Here is a 16,322-nt window from a genome sequence, read left to right as displayed (position 1 = left end):
GGGGAGTTATAGCCTAGTTTCAACGCAGAAAACGGACAGATATAGTTCCGAAGCTCGTAGATCTCAACCAACGACAAATAACTGAAAGTAATGAAGGATCTATTGCACTTAGGCGTTATGCTTTCCAAATGATGAAAAGCTAATCACGTTGCTGTAAAATGAAGCAGGCAAATAATTTTTTACATGGTGGTGATCTTTATGCTTTGAATGGGACGCATTCAAGTTCGTGCGTAGGAATTACTGCCCTCGGTACTATTCGGGTATATTTTTCTTACTCTGTAAATTTAATTTTTTATGAAACCTTACCTTAGGCCATCCATTCTTTTTGTTGTATATATGGGTACGGTCGGGGTCCGTCGTCCCGTGATGTATGACCAATATATGAAAAGAACATGGTCCATAGCAGTCTTGGAATTTCGGGAGTGTGCTGGTGTACCACCAGCATTTAATGAGCTGTAGAGCCGTTGGAAATACAGCTTAAAGATGTGATGACTTGCCCCACCCCCCCCCCCAAAAAAAAAAAAACAAAAAAAAAAAGCCAAACCTTTGGGTCGGTCGGACCTTCGCCCTTAAACTGAGAAAACAAGGGGGATTATGAAACAATTGTTTTTATCGTAGGATTTAAGCTTAAGACAAATGAGTGCGGTGAGTAATGATAATAAAACATTTGGGGTGGATAAAAGAAATTTAATAATCTTCATTTGCCTTCGTCTTCATATTTATTTTTTTATTTTGATTTTTTTGCGGTGATAAGCCTTTTATTGTATTTCTGAGCATTTTAGATGGTACCGTTGTAATCTTGCCTAATCAACTATATATTATAATTTACAATTTCCGTCGTGAGTTGCTTGAACTCTGTCACTGGACAATTCAATTAAATCTACTGACATAATAGCTCGGCTAAGGCTCTGCCGTATTTGTAATGACTGGCACAAAATAATGTGAACTCGGTACTTCAGTATCGTTTTGTTTCCAAATTGCTATTAATAGATAACACTAACATTCAGTCCCATTCAGTTCCGATCTGTGACTATTCTCTACTTCTTTGTTTGTTCTAGTTTCTCAGAAAAGGAGCCAGAAGGTATGTGATAACAAGACATCTTATACTCGCGTATCGAATTGTGCAAAGTTTGGACTTTCCGGTCGACTCTCAGTGTCGAAATCAATAGCAAATTTTCATTTTCATGTTGTACCCCATTTTCTTCATAGTCTTTACCGTTCGGTGGAGAATTTTCAAAGAAGAGCTTTGGTCCACGAATGGTGAATATTTCGGGTGTGCGACATTCATTCGGATTTCCAAAATAAACATAGGCAGCCAGACCAATTTCATCACAAGTTTTTTCCTCATTCACCGTAACAGCATGAGCCACAACAAAGACAACCGCCAGAAGGAAAAGCGTGACAGATGCTGGTGGCCTCCTCTTGTGTTACTTCGTGGGCATTTTTCTAGAGGATGTTGAAGGCAATGAAGAGCATATCTCCCGACTTTTTGCAGGGAGGGGTACTCTAAGGAGAGGGCTTCTTGGCCTTGTCTATTTTCTTCTCGGACGGGTTCCTTCTGGGTATCACTCGGTTTGAGAACCAAGTGTATAACTGGCTCTTTTGCAGTTGTCCACAAACCGAACAAATCTCCCACAAAAGTATGTTCACCACCAGAAAGTTCGCGGAGCTGTTCTTTAATCATGTTCTGATCCTGCTCAAACATGTAGACCATGTATTCGTCTCGTTCCTTCTCCTCTCCCTGCTGTATTTCGTTAGAGATTCTACCCACTGCTCGAAATGGTGAGTGCCGAGGGATCTCGTAAATTTTACCTTTCAGATAGCTTTTGGCGGCCCTCTCTGTAAAGATAGGGCGATAGAGTAACGTCAAACTCTGTTCTGCCACTTTTCACGATGTTGGCAATTATGAGAAGGAAGCCACAGGTGCCCCTAGGAAAATTGCGAATCACGGTTGATGAATCACCGCTACTGGGTTCCGAGAGCCTCAGTTGGTGATGGGAGTGCCACTCTCCAATACAAAGCAAATACCCGTTTGCAAGGACTTTTCCAACACGTTCGAGGTAAGGAACGCTTTGAAAGAAAGAAACTTCCGTTCTTTTGCAGCCTTCGGCAGGTCCAAGAACAATGTGGACGACGGGTTCTTCGTTTGCAGTCCACAAACCAAATAAATTTCCGCCTGTTTCCCTCTTTGGGTGAAGCCGAACCCAGCTCTTCATTCGATCAATGTCCTCCTGGAACATGTGAACGTTTAAACTTTTTCCGTCGTGAGAGCCAGTGATAAAATTTCCAACGGCTGCCAATGCGCGTGCCATCTCCAAATTCTATCTTCAATGCGTTTTAGAAGTCAACTTAAATAGAATGTCGTCATGAAAATAGCTTTTCGTTTTCTTTCAATAAATTATCACTCATGCGCCACCGGTCAGACAATTTCCCAGAAATAAGTTTGTTTATTGGCGTTCCGGAGAGCGTCGATATTTCTCATTCCTTCTTTTCTTTCGTTGGAAATTCTTTGCAAAGGATGTTCTGGAACTTAAGCGGCCGTCCACATCAATATCCTTCTTTCAGGTTTTTAATTGTGGGTATAATTTCCCTAGTCGTGCCTTAGTTTGGTATGCAAACAAAAGAAAATGTAAAGTCGTTGTGTTTGTAATGTGTTCCGGCTTTTCCCAGAAATGTTGTCGTGCCTCTGATGTTTTGAGTCAAAGGTCACTTGCTTATTTATACCTTCATCTTGACGAGCTTGATTCACTGATTCTGGGAAATCACCAATGACAACAGTACGTAACACTGAAATCTTGTGGTGTGTGAAAGATAAATATCAAGATTGTTATTCATGAAATTTGAACCGTGTTCAAAGCTAAGATTGTTAGAAAAGGTGAAAATTAGGATTCCCTGATAAAGTAACTAGCTCTCTTGCATTGCATTTGAAATGTGCAAATGAGAATCCAAGGCATTGTTAGAGATTGTGGAGTAACCTTTCTCCAACTCTGCTTTTGTGCATGTCTACGGGAACGTAAGATTGGAATATCCTCCTTATTTTCCCCAAGAACCGTTTATCAAAAATAAAAGAATTGCAGTTAGACTGAATTACTCGGGACAAAGAAATCTCGCAGTAAGACAAATTGACTTTTTAATCAAATCACACAATACTGAAAATGTTTTGCAAATCGATCCTCTTTTGTATTACTAAAGCGGAAATGATCTACTAATACTAAAAACACGTAGCTAATTAATGGGCTTGTTCCTCTTTGGGAATAAATGGGTAACTACTTTCAAACGTACCCTCCTGGCAAAACCTGTAACTTTATACTTGGAGTTCCTAAATAGACCGGCTTTCATGATAGTTTTCCTTAATCTGCTATTTTCTATCGGAAGATCAATTTTTAGATTTTTCTAACGATTGATTATCATTCCTGCTCGCCAGTATAAGCTTCTAAAACTTTGCGACTGACTTACATAGTAGAACTGACAAATCATCACTGAATTGGATTGATACAAGTGGTTCCATTTGTTATCATAGTCTTACCAACAGATTTGTAAATCGTGAGCCGGAAATTATAACTAAATCTAGATAAACATTGTCATTTGAAAAAGAAAATGATCCACAATCCATTACACACCACGTGAAGGAAATGAAAAAAAGAACTATAAACTGCATATATAAGTAGCGACCGGAGTGAAGTATATACATTCTGATCAGTAACAGTGCAGCAATCTGGGAACGTGCAACTTAGTCAGTTGGTATGATTCACCTGTCAAGAGAGGAGATGGCTATGATAAAACAATTAATTTAGCCGCTTTTATGTTGATATTATCTAACTTATAACATCCATGCAAACAAGACTAGCGATCTTCACATCCGAAATCAATTTTCCTCGATGCACAGCAGTTGCATCTCCGTTAGAACATCTAGAACTTGATGGCTTTGATGATAGTATATGTGCACCGGTGCTGAGTTTCATATCCCTAAGGTTAATGTCTCCAAAGAGGGCGGTTTTCAGGGATAGAGTTTCTATTCTCTCTGGCTTTCATCGACCTACGTTTGATGGGCTGCCTTGCTCCGGTAAAGCGGGATGTGGACCCAAAGTTGGGATAACGTGGAGTTAGCATTCCATACACCTGTTTTCGATCTTGGGCCCAACGTCTTTTGTGATATGGTTGCTGTCGTCTGTATGTTACGGGATCACGGAATGATCGCATCATTCTCTTTTCAGTTTGGCTCAGGCATCGGCTTGTTTCATGGCTGCTGCGTATCCAACCGTCTGGATCATGATCGGACGCACAATGCCAATAAGCACTGGTTTCTTTTCCATTCTCCATGCAATTCTTTATTCTCCAAATGGTCTTGAAAGGAGTTGGAGCACGGAGTTTTACGATGGTTCCCTTTTGATCAAAATCGTACCTCGAAGACTGAGTATAAAGGTAAGGAGACAATTGCACTTGGTGAGATGGCAAAATATTGGCTATAATCAAAAGGAAACCACAGAGTCCACGAGGATAGTTCCTTATGACAGTCGTTGAATCACCTCCACTGGGCCTGAAGAGACTCAGCTGATGGTGGGAGTGCCACTCTCCGATGTGGCACAACATGTAGTCTTGCGTGAGCAGCTCACCGTTTTGCTTCAGATAAGGGACATCTTGAAAAAAGGAAACTCCAGTTCGTCGACAATTTTGCCCTGGACCCAGTACAACGTGGAGCACTGCGTTGCCTTCGGTGGTCCACAGGCCAAAGAGGTCCCCTCCAGTTTCTAGATTGGGATACTTGAGAACGTGCTTTGCTACCATCTCATAGTCTTCTTCGAACATGAAGACCTTGAAATCCTGTCGGTTGACAGTGAATTGACTTTGATATCCTTGGGAATCCAGGAATTTCGAGGCTACCTGGGGCAATTTTTCACTGGTGACATATGATCGACTTGATCCTACCTCGTCCTGTACATCGAAAGAACACGAGACTTCCTTTCCTGGCACAGGCGGAAATTCCTCAAGTGAAAGAGCTTTTATGCTTCTTAGTAGATAGGGATGATCAAAATCATCTCCCTTGCCTTTGATTGCTATAGCCTTGAAGACTTGAACGTCTTTGAATGGGCTGCTGTCGCTAAGAATCTTGATTTTGCTCTTCTTGCCATCTTTTGACAAAACTGTGAAGGATGGCGCTGAATTTGAAACGACCAAGTCAAAAAACGTCGCTTTATTTTTATGAATGCACCAACTAGGGTCAAGTTGGCCTGGGCGCCATTGGTAACGTGGTGAAGAAACGTGACTGTAACGCCAGTTACCAATATGTTCTAAAGAGTCATGTTTGCCTGAGATGCCCAGTTCATTGCTCTCCGGCAGAGGACAACAGTTCGGTCCACAGATGACATGAATAACAGCCTCGCCATCGCTTGTCCACAAACCAAACAGATTTCCCTCCCTCGCTTGCGTTCGCTTGTAAACAAGTATGTCACGGTCCTCTTGGAAGATATAAGATCTCATTGTATCGCTTTCTGTCAACATATTCTTGTTGCTGTGCTCAAGAGCATTTTCGTTTTGAACGCATTTTGGCGCATTAATTAACTCCTTTTGATATTTCCTTGCAATCTCTTTGATAGGTTTTATATCCCCGAGTGGGCTGCTGTTTGGAAGACAAACGATCTCAACAATTCCCACGGAGCGCATGGTCGGTTCCGAGCCAAAAATAATATCCACAAAACGGTCAAGCCTCCTGCTATGGAGGCAAGGTTCTACGTCTTCAGAGTCCCAATACCTCCAATTACCTATGTGATCGAGAGGGAAACTAGTGGCGGAAAAGTCCTCGAGACTTAAGGCAGGATCCATCTCACGAAGACAACAGTCCGGTCCGGCTATGATGTGAATAACAGGCTCGCCTTCGGTCGTCCACAAACCAAACAGATTTCCACGTTCTTCTCGAATTTCTTTGCGATTGAATAGTCTTTTGAAGTCCTTTTCGAAAATGAAGGCCTTTGGCCCGGTTTCCCTTAATATGTCCATTGCTGAAGTGACAAAAAGTCGCGGTTCTCGTTACAACTGTTCCTCTTTGCTCATATTTAGGAGCAGAGTTCAATCATGCGCAACGTAGTTATTAATTTCCAAGAAAAAGCGGAAGCTGTTATCGGTTGGCTTCCTCATTGATTTTCGATGAACTCCTAAATGAGGAAAAGGAAAATGAGTTAGCAATATCGTCTATTACTGAACATTAACCAAATCTCTTGAAAAAGAGAGAGTAAGGGGTGAAAAAGGACAGTGAAAAATCGTAAAAAACGAACATGTGTGGGGGTGCAACGATTGTTAGCCTTTCTGAGATGAAATGAAATGGGTATGCTTGGGAGTGGCACTCAATTGCTTATGGCCCTATGCGGTTATTAGCGTGATGACAACAGATGATACTGATGATGATTTACTTGTTCATGATTCCAGCGAGAAACTGACGGAATATTAAATACATTTAACGAAGATCGACCTACATTTCTGGTCACTCATTACCTTACAAAACCAATGGTTAATACGCTAGTTGCTTGGCAACGGGCGAAACCAGCATATTACTGGCTTCCAACCGACGACCTCCGTAACACCATCGAGCCTCAAGAAATCCTAGGGGTTCGATTGTTTATCTAGTTTCTGAATTGACGAAGTGTCTCGCTGGTCAGTTAGTTCTGCAATGGCATGAGCCTCAAATTTCAAAATGCAATTTCATAAATAGTCACAAATATTGATGTTAGATGCTGCTATATGAAAGCAGATTAGCCAGTCGGCTTGGGCTTCACCAATGGTTAGGAATCCGAACTGAAACGGCGCAACCAGCTGGATATTTATTATTGGGGGTAAAGTTAAAGTCGAATCTTCCAAACACAGATCCAGCGATTGGTCAAAGCGGAAGTGTAGCCTGGGGCAACAGGATACAAATCTAACGGTCTAACCATCTGGATCCCACCACAATGTCCAAGGCAAGTATTTTGGACTGAGAGAAAATGCATGTTGTGAATAGTTTGTTTCATACGACGCTTCCGATCTCCTTCCAGAGTGTTTAGGAAAGCGTTACTGAAGCGAGCACCTCAATGTCACGAGCTCTAAAGTGGTTTTGTGCCTTAACCTTCACTTGATTGCGAGTAGAATGCTCTTTTTAAATCCCGCAACGATTGTTAGCCTTTTCACTGGAAACCAAAATTATTTTAGAGCATTTAGGTCTTTATATTGTTGGCATGCCTTTTTGAAGATTTAATGTGCAAGCCAAGTTCTGTTTTGCTTTAGAGCGTACCGGAAGTTTAACAGAACGACCCTGTCACTCCAGTTGTATATTACTGTAGCGCCGGGTGTTCGCGGTGATTTTGCGTCGACAGACAAGAACAGACGTTGGACCAGACAGCATATTAATAGCAAACAATGAGCCCGCTCTTAAGGTGGCTCTAAAGAGTTTCAACACTTCAATGATAGACACTCTCTTTAGAAAGATTGGCACTACACACTGTATCACGAAGCAGCAATGTTATAGTGCCATATGAAACACCGATTATTGCTGAACAAAAAGCGGTCATTATTCTGCGGTAATAAGTTACCTTGGCAACGGGAAAGCCCAGCAGAAAAAACCCTATATTTTGGCTTCAGTTACTCATATCTAAAAAAGAAACAGGGTTACCCCTACTTTTTATTGCTGGAAAGTGATCAGGAGGCCAAAATGAAACTCTCTGCAAAGTTTAAAAAAATATATTTTCAGCACACTTAGAGCCACCTTAAAAAAAATCACAGATGCTACTTCAAGACTTCGGTTGTTCCAGAATTCTATTTATTTATTTGGTTTACTTATATTATTGTATTTGTCATTAAGAAGTAATACCGTAAAAAGGAAAACAAATAAAATCGGAGTTAGAAGGAGATAACACACTCTGAGTTGGCGAGGAAACCTCAACTGATGAAAGTAGTGAGTGAGTGAGTAAGCTAATTAATGGCGAACCAAACCTAGAACAAGCACTATACAATAGCATTATTTACGGTATATGTTGAGAAGGCATCAACTCTAATTCCTTGAGTTCCTTGTTACGAAAACGTTAAAAAGAAAAGTAAAAAAGAAGTAAGTCTTGACGATAAATAACAATGGAACATTGTTCGGGTGGGGGTGAGGATTGGATGGAGAGAGTTAAAGGGTGAGGAGGGGGGAGGGAGGGGGGGGGGGGCAATTCGTCGGAGAGTCCTAAAAAGGGTAAGTAGGGGCAAGTGCATTTGTCAACCCTTTTTTCGCTTATTGATCGTACAAGTAACGGATTTCTTGTTTTCTGAAAAATCAATTTTCTGTGGTTAGTAGTACACTGGGGTAACTCGGACAGTACGACTAATTTTTTTCATTTGCTTTGGAACTTCTTCCTTGTCTCTGCAACAACACCACGCTTATATCCTTGATTATAATCGTGATTATAATCAATCTCCATGGGTTCTTCTGAAGGTTCATTCCGTTTTCTAACGGTCACTGAAGCATCGTGAGGAGAATGCCTCTTGATCATGCGATAAGCCAAAAACTGTTGATGTAAGGCGGCGTTGTTGCGCTGGACGTGCATGTCTGTCTCCTTGCCCTTTTCCATTACGTCCGAAATGACACGGATCTGCTTAAACTGGTTTCTCCCTGAAACAGGAATGATCTGCCCCGTTTGATCATACTTTGACCGAGATAGTCGGGTATAGAGATAAGGCGACAGCGTCACCTTGTCAGGTGAGACGATATTGGCAATAATCAAAATGAATCCTTGGGCACCTGCAGGATAATTCCTTATGACTGTGGAGTTATCGCCTATACTTGGCTCGGACAAGCGCAGCTGATGGTGTGAGTGCCATTCACCAATGTGGCACAGCATATAGCGTTCTGTCAGAAGCTCACCGTTCTCTTGAAGGTAAGGTATATCCTGGTTGAAGGACACATCCGTTCGGCGACAATGTCTTCCAGGGCCCAGAACGACGTGAATCATGGCTTTGCCGTCTGACGTCCACAATCCGAAGAGGTCTCCACCGGTCTCGAAATTTGGGTACTGAAGGACAAGCTCTTCCATCATTTTCATATCTTCTTTATACATGAAAACGCGTAAATCGGTTTGAGCGCGGGTTAGGGATTCCTCGACCTCCCTGTTCGGTTGGAGGGGGACAGTTTGTTTGACCGCTGCGCCAGAGTAATTATTACTCGTCATGGTGTGGGCGGCATTGGAAGCTAACCGAGCTGTTTCCTTACTTTCCTCGGCGGTCATCGTGCCACTTACTTGTTTAACAAAGACGAATCCAGTTAACCTTTGGATCTTTTCCACCTTTCGAAAAACATTCTCTCCATTAAGAAAACTTGTTTTTCCAGCCGCTGTTGAGATTCCAGTTTTCGAGACGAGATACGGACAGAGGCCACCTGTGCTGCCAGAATGGCTCTTGCTTGTCGTCACCAGTAGCACGTATTCTGGGGTCGACTCCAGTCTTGCTAGTAAGCCTCTATCCTTGCGCATGATTTCAGCCATTTCTTCACGCGTTTGAGCGGAATTCTGCTTGGCAACCCATCTCCCGACACGATGTAAGCCAAATTCTTTGACTAAAACTGTCCTTGTTTCTTTGACTTCTTTGGGCGTCGTTTTAGTTTGCTCGTCTTTTACATGTCTTGTTACGAGGTGAATGACTACTTCTTTGTCAAGCTCTGACCATAAACCAAACAAATCCGCACTTGCGGCTTCGCTCTCGGCAGCAAGCCCTTTTATTGTCTCCTGGTCTTCCTTGAACATGAAAACAGATGGACTCGGTATTTTCTTATCCGCCATTGCTGTATCTTTCAATGTAAGGCCATTCGTTTAAACGGGAAACAAGTTTAACAACCTCACTGCAGCAAATGGCGCCTTCGGAGCTACCGTTACATGTTTCGGAGAAATCGAAAGATGCTTGTTTCACGTCTTGCGTGACTAAAAACTGTCCCAAAATTATGCATAAAAGCAGAAGGAGAAATTTCTAATAGTTTTGAATTCCACGGAGAAGAACTGTTTTTCAGAGCTGTTTGCCTCTGAGGGAAATTAAGACAGAGTAGAAATGCCTCTCAATATCCACGAAGTCTTGCGTTGCGTTGTGTTTAGTTGGCCTTTGTTTTGGTGCAACAGAAAATTAACATTTTGGCAATTTGTAAGGTGATGGATTTAAGTCTTCCACGTTTTCTAAGAATTGTTTGCAAAAAAAAAACGTCTTTATTCAGAGCACATCAAAGGGAAAATCCTATATTTCCTTGGACAGAAACTGAAAAAAATAGCGGGTGAAATTATTCAATTCACTAATTGCGATATTTTAGAAAGGAAAAACTATTGTACACGTTTAGTTATTTAATTTTTTAACGTGTCATTTATATACATCGACATGCATGTTAAATTGAAGTCTTCCGCATTTTCTAAGAATTGTTTTTCAAGAGTAGTCCAACATATTCGGGAAAATTCTACTAAAAATAATAATGAGTCTCGCTAGTCGTCTTCGCATAGTACAGCAACGACGCAGCGAAAAGGTCGAACCGAAAGCATACTATGGCGCCTCTGGAAGCCGCTACATGGTCTATGAATGACCATGGAGCACAGCTTATTAAAAACCAGCTGCTGGTTTTTACTATACACAGCATTATTCCTGGAAAACTGGGGTTATGACCTAGTTTGATGCTAGTTATGTATCGATTACACATCTTGTCGCTACGGTGTCGTCTGCTCCATTTGTCAGGAAATCAATACTCTCTAATGCATCTAAACAGATCGGGGACGTCATGGCTGTGGAGAGTCAAAATCTCATGGTTTGTCAATAATAAAACAATGTGCTTAATTATGACAAATCATGTTTTATCACTTCGATCGCCCAACTTACTGGGAAAAATCCCTTTGTTTCATGCACTCTGCCAAATGCGTTTCGCAACTGATAAAGTGAAAAGCGATCAAAAAAGTCCCTTCTAATTCCAAGAAAAGCAAGCCAACGCCATGACGTCACCTTTCAAATTGCTTAGCCAATCATGCACGTTTCAAAGCGAAAGTTGTTCATGGTCGATGATCGAATGGAATCAAGCGCAAGGAAGTCCTGCGAGAGTGAATTTTGATCTCTGACGATATTTTTCGTTTGTCAGTGGCGAAAAACAAGAAAAAACATCTAAAGTCACTGTAAAGTGAGTTGGACACTACACATGGCGTCTTCGAATCCACAGCGCATCCAACAACATCTTGAACGGAAAGGAAACAGTTCTGAGGCCCTGTTTTTTGACCCCCAAACGGGAAAGCTGACGGTGAAACCTCAACAAGAAGCTCGGAATCCCTCAGACACGGCAATTATGTTGGACATGAACAAAGAAGGATCTGGAGGCTTCTTCTGTTTCCGAGGAAGCAAATCATCTCAATGGAGTTCTACGGTGGAGGCTGTTGTGCGTCGTTCCTAAAGCTTTTCAAATGAATCGATTTGCGGGATTAGAGGGACTCCTATTGAATTTGTACGGAATGTATTTGCAGTTGATTGACTTGGTTTTACTTCTTGTATTTTCCCCCTTCGTATACGGTGCAAGCTTTAAGACTAACTGCGTCAAATAAGGTTGTTAGCCATGAGACATTCTGCCTATTTGGCTGCAATAATAAGAAATGCCATAATATGACAAACTTAATATTAATTTTGCCTCATCTTATTTTATTATCATAGTTTTGCTCTTTGAAGAAAGCTTTCATGTTATTCTCACCGGATAAAATGTTTGTGATGAATGGACCGCCTGTAGAAATTACAAGAACTGAACAATGTCACCCCTAGCTTTACAATAATTGACGCAGGCTGATTGTTAATTAAACTCTGAACGAAAGATTTGTGTTGTGGTACTGTGTTGATTCTCAAGTTGCAGTTAGGCAGCTATGCAACTCATAATATTCCCTAACAACACGACAGAAACTTGCTACCAGTTAAATTAATTAAGTTTAAAACTAGGAGTCGTAGATTTCAAATCAGTGCTGATTCAATGGGAGATTTAGATCACAGGCTATTATGTTCTTTGCCTGTTGAAAGCTAACAGTGAGTTTGTGCGAAAAACTGAAGTGTAAGAAAAATCGAAGAAGTCGGCCCGTGGGGCTCCATGGTGTTTGCAGGAAACAGACAAATCTTAGACACATAAGGAATGAAGTGTCATTGTCAAATATAGATGTAAACTCAAAGGTAGAATATCGCATTCCCTGGTTTTGTTCACGTTACCTGCGTTACTGTACCAAAGGATGCAATGAAATAAAGAAAACATCCAAATCAGGGAAAAACATGGCACATGATGACAAAATTAACCTGTTACATGTTGTCCCCTTGGTTTTTCGACTACGATAGCTAAAGGAGTACTAAAGAGCACGAGTTGGTACAACAACGAAATTTCAGGCAGTGTCATCACAAATACTGTATAGCTGTAATGATGTCCTTTCAGTGTTGAAACGGTTCCATTTTGTTGCTCGGATGTAACTGTCCTATCCTTACGATCTCATGATAACTAATAAAAGTGTTAACGGTAACGCAATAACTCGCCAAAACATGCACACAGTCATTTCAAACAGAGCTTGAGCCACGAGCTGAAAAAGTTCAGTGAATAAAGAATCCCTGAGCTGCCATTTGGTCCAACACAGGACGCTGAGTGGGTACGGCGGACCTCCTCGATGCAATTTGTTGATCTTCGTCACGAGCGTCCACCATCAGTCTACCAGTGTCTGTGTCAAAATGTAACCGCTCTTGTCTTGCTGCTCGGTTGGCATCGTGTTCACCAGTTGCTTCATAAGGCAGGGTGTTTTTAAAACTATTGCCGGCCATGGTCCTTATTGTTATTTTCCTCAGTTCAAAGCAGTGTCAGTCTCAGTAGTAAAGACACGGTCGATGAAATTTGGCAACGAAAGGCAGTTAACTGAAATAAGAAGTCAGTGCGCATGCGCTATTTTCCGGGAAAACTTTCACTTGTGCGTAAACCATAGCAAAGGAGAAAATGTTGTGCAAAGACGCGTTTCAGGTCCTCGAAACTGCCCTTGGGTTTTTTTAAGTTCCGAGGAAAAAAAGAAGAGAGAGAACAGTGTAGTTTTTTTCCTTCTTCTTTTTTTTTCCACAACACCCTTACGTTGGGGTTGTAACTTTGGAAAGTATACTCTTCAGGAATAAATAATGATTGCTAACATAAAATACACTCAAGCTGCGTGACGGCTAGTGTATAAAGAAAGAAGGCACAGGAGGCAATCGAATATCGCAATATTGCAAACGTACCCATCCAGCCAAGAAGGAATTGTACAATGGGATCCGATCGAATATAAATTATGAAAGATGCATAAAAGAGGAATCTCGTAGAGAGATACAATGTTTACCACTTGATAACATCTAATCGCTTTAGGCCAGAATTAGAAAAGCCGTCATGATAAATCAAGAATTGTTTTCCATGTTTATCTTTATTTTCGGTGGTAATAGTATTGCAATCAACTTAAGTTAAACCCTTTCGCTCGCAAGGATTGAGATTTTCATTGAGAACAGGTACAAAAAGACGGTAAACTCGTCTGGCATGAGACAGTGTCACGGCTTTTAGGAGGAAAAGGATTAACAGTAACATTTGCTGTGCATAAGGCTATCAAATGAATGTTGCCGCGGCTCAAAGTGATTTGAGATTCACACTAACTGGGCATACACCGATGCGTTAGTAATTCACGGTTTATACTTCAAGAGTTTGTAAATAGAGTGCACGCTTACACACCTGAAGATAGAATTACGTTTACATTTCCGGTCAGTAAAGTCGTACACTTTTTTACTGAAGCCGGTTAACTAGCAATGAATAATTATCAATAAACTGAACAGGTCTCTTTCTGTCAGGGGTGGAATAAAGTAAGGAAATTAAAAAAGGAAAGTTGGAAATGATCATTAACGATATGACTGTCCATCAATTTGAAACCGACTTATTTGCTCAAAATTAAGTGAAAAGGTGACACTACTTTCCAGCAAAAAAGTCAGCATTCTCGTCGCTAACGTTTAACTCTTGGCATGCCTTGCATTCAGGATCTCTTTCCTTCATTAATGGATACCATCTCAAAATGGACGGTTTGTCAAACCTATGGAAGCCTTTTTCGGGGTAACTTGCATATAACTGCTCTCTTCGATTAGCCCACATGTAGTAAGATGCCTGCAGATCGGTCTCTAAAGTTTTCAGCGCACTGTCCTTTCCACGGCACAGTTCCACCAGCGCGAGTTTCACCAGCATGTTAGAAATTGGGTTGATGTCGGAGGACAGCCCAACTTGAATCGTCGCTTTCACCTCATCGTCACCAACATACGGAGGATTAGCTTCGCGTGCTTGGCGGAAGGAAGACGTCTCCTCTTGAACGGCTTCCAGGGAGGCAGCAGCATATATGCAGGAGAAGCACGGACCAACCTTCGGTCTTACGCGTAAGACCTCGCCTCCTGCTGCTCTTACAGCGCATTTGCCATACAAGGTAGCAATTCCCAGCTCTATGGACAGAGCGTTAATGTTTAACCGGCTCCTGATGTTGTCTGTAGCTGCGATGATGAGGTCGCATCCTTTGAGGATTCGTCTCGCATCTTCCAAGTTGTTGATGCTCGTGTTGTGGGTTTCAACCTCTGCAAACGGGTTTTTGTCCAGGACGCGGTCTCTCATTACATTGGTCTTGAGACGCCCTAGATCGGTTAGGCCGCAGACATGGCGGATAATGTTGTGCAATTCAATTCGATCAAAATCAACCAAGACAAATTTACCCACTCCAGCTTTAGCAAGTTCTATCACCACTTGAGATCCTCCACTACCAAGGCCAACGACTGCGACCTTGCGATCTTCCAAGAGACTGGACTCCAATATGCCGTGGCTTCGGGAATAGAGCTGAGCTTTCCGTGGCTGCCGAAGTACAGCTGCTACCTCAATTGGTTCGTTTGCTTTTGATCTTACACAGGCTCTTATGTGGTCATCTTCAGAGACCAGAATTGCAACTTGTGGCTCATCGAGGGGCGGTAGAGTGGAAATTAGATCAGAAGCTACCGTCGAAACTTCATCGCATCCAGGCAGCTCTTGGAACTTTTTGAACGCAACTCGTTTCTCAGATTCCGCCGACTTTGACGACTTCTCGTCGCAAAGAACCCGGACGTGGATGGTGTCACAGTCATCAAACACTGTCACAGCAAATCGTCTCCCACCAGTGTCGTCGCTTTTGAGGACATCAGTAAAGTTGGGCTGCAGAAAACAGACAACTTTTCGTTGGTCTTCAACTTCATGCATGGCTTTACGATTCAATGAAATCGTCTGATCTGAAAAAGGAGATTTAAATTGCGTTGAAATTGAAACCGGACGAAAGAATATTCTTAGAAAAAGTGCCACTAATTTGATTGGACGAAAGTGTTTCGGGGTTTCCCCAGTCACATTTCATGTCGAGCTTTTTTTTCTGGGAATCATTGGCTGGGCTATATAATATAACACTGCTTCTGTTGTTTCAGCTTCTGTTAGCATCAGTAAACATAAAGACTAGCGGACGTTCCGATGGTTGATTTTTACTTCAATGGAACAGTATTAAAACCTGATAGATCATGTCAGCCGATTTGTTGTCCTGTCCCGTTTTCCATGCCGCAAACGTTGAATGTTTCAGTTTCTAACATAACTGGTTCGTTAAGGAAATTTTCTTGTTTGCCTCTCGCAGATGACTATTTCCAAGAAAAGCAGGAAGACTTCGCTTTGATTTGATTTTTATTGTCGTTGGCTCAATTTTTCCTCGTTTGACTGGCTTGATGAAAATTACAGTTCAGAATTCATGACGGTTACTGTTCATATGCTATGGTTGAAAACTCTAAGAAAAGTTGATTACAAAAAAATCCGTTTATTCTGGAAAGCGCGCATCACTTGAGAAAGAGTTTTTCATTTACGCTTGAATTGCCATGGGAAATTCAAAGCTTGTTTTTGAAAAGTGCGTTGTACGCATCCGCGGCCTTGGGACAAAGAACGATGCACAACAAAACACTGGATCCTGACGAGATGCTTAATAAACTATAAGTTTACTTTTTGACCTTATATCGGTGCTGACTGATGGAATCGGTTTTTTTTCTTATATATATATATAAATATCGGTGTTGTGTTACGTTATTACCTTCAGCTTTTAGGTTTCAGAGTCCTTCTTTTTCTGGCAAGATATCTCGAGAACGACCCCTGGTGGGTTCGCCTTTCAGTGTCTTTCTTCTCAGTGGAACTGTGCCATTCTAGCTAACGGATTAATAATGTCATAAAATCTGGGATCTTCGTTTAATTAAACTTTACTTGTTCTCGACGAGGCGGGGAGAGGCTAAGGGTTACCGGTCATTCTTTCATGTGATTGAAA

The 16,322-nt window shown here is 41.7% G+C and overlaps 3 protein-coding genes and 1 pseudogene across 3 annotated transcripts; all 4 read right to left on the bottom strand.

Annotated features, from left to right (window-relative positions):
* Nucleotides 1-1,344: 1,344 nt before the first annotated feature.
* LOC138017558 (uncharacterized) lies at nucleotides 1,345-2,313 on the bottom strand (annotated as a pseudogene).
* A 794-nt stretch (nucleotides 2,314-3,107) lies between these two features.
* LOC138017896 (uncharacterized) lies at nucleotides 3,108-6,941 on the bottom strand. The gene has a single exon (XM_068864902.1). It carries the CDS (start codon nucleotides 5,992-5,994, stop codon nucleotides 3,973-3,975), a length of 2,022 nt encoding a protein of 673 aa, XP_068721003.1. The 5' UTR covers nucleotides 5,995-6,941; the 3' UTR covers nucleotides 3,108-3,972.
* Nucleotides 6,942-7,764: 823 nt separating this feature from the next.
* On the bottom strand, nucleotides 7,765-10,112 carry LOC138017897 (uncharacterized). Its single transcript, XM_068864903.1, has one exon. The coding sequence runs from the start codon at nucleotides 9,774-9,776 to the stop codon at nucleotides 8,337-8,339; it is 1,440 nt and encodes a 479-aa protein (XP_068721004.1). The 5' UTR covers nucleotides 9,777-10,112; the 3' UTR covers nucleotides 7,765-8,336.
* A 1,513-nt stretch (nucleotides 10,113-11,625) lies between these two features.
* On the bottom strand, nucleotides 11,626-16,313 carry LOC138017899 (ubiquitin-like modifier-activating enzyme 5). The gene is made up of 2 exons (XM_068864904.1): nucleotides 16,095-16,313; nucleotides 11,626-15,264 (listed from the first exon to the last, which is right to left on the bottom strand). Exon 2 carries the CDS (start codon nucleotides 15,233-15,235, stop codon nucleotides 13,940-13,942), a length of 1,296 nt encoding a protein of 431 aa, XP_068721005.1. The 5' UTR covers nucleotides 15,236-15,264; nucleotides 16,095-16,313; the 3' UTR covers nucleotides 11,626-13,939.
* Between the last annotated feature and the right edge of the window lie 9 nt (nucleotides 16,314-16,322).

The sequence above is a fragment of the Montipora capricornis genome, chromosome 9, assembly GCF_036669925.1.
Source record: "Montipora capricornis isolate CH-2021 chromosome 9, ASM3666992v2, whole genome shotgun sequence".
Classification (NCBI taxonomy): domain Eukaryota; kingdom Metazoa; phylum Cnidaria; class Anthozoa; order Scleractinia; family Acroporidae; genus Montipora; species Montipora capricornis.
Note: the sequence above shows the minus strand (reverse complement) of the source record. Positions and strands in the feature narration are given on the sequence as shown.

Coding starts and splice junctions, on each gene's coding strand:
- LOC138017896 (XM_068864902.1), bottom strand. CDS start 5,994: ATGGACATATTAAGGGAAACCGGGCCAAAGGCCTTCATTTTCGAAAAG.
- LOC138017897 (XM_068864903.1), bottom strand. CDS start 9,776: ATGGCGGATAAGAAAATACCGAGTCCATCTGTTTTCATGTTCAAGGAA.
- LOC138017899 (XM_068864904.1), bottom strand. CDS start 15,235: ATGCATGAAGTTGAAGACCAACGAAAAGTTGTCTGTTTTCTGCAGCCC.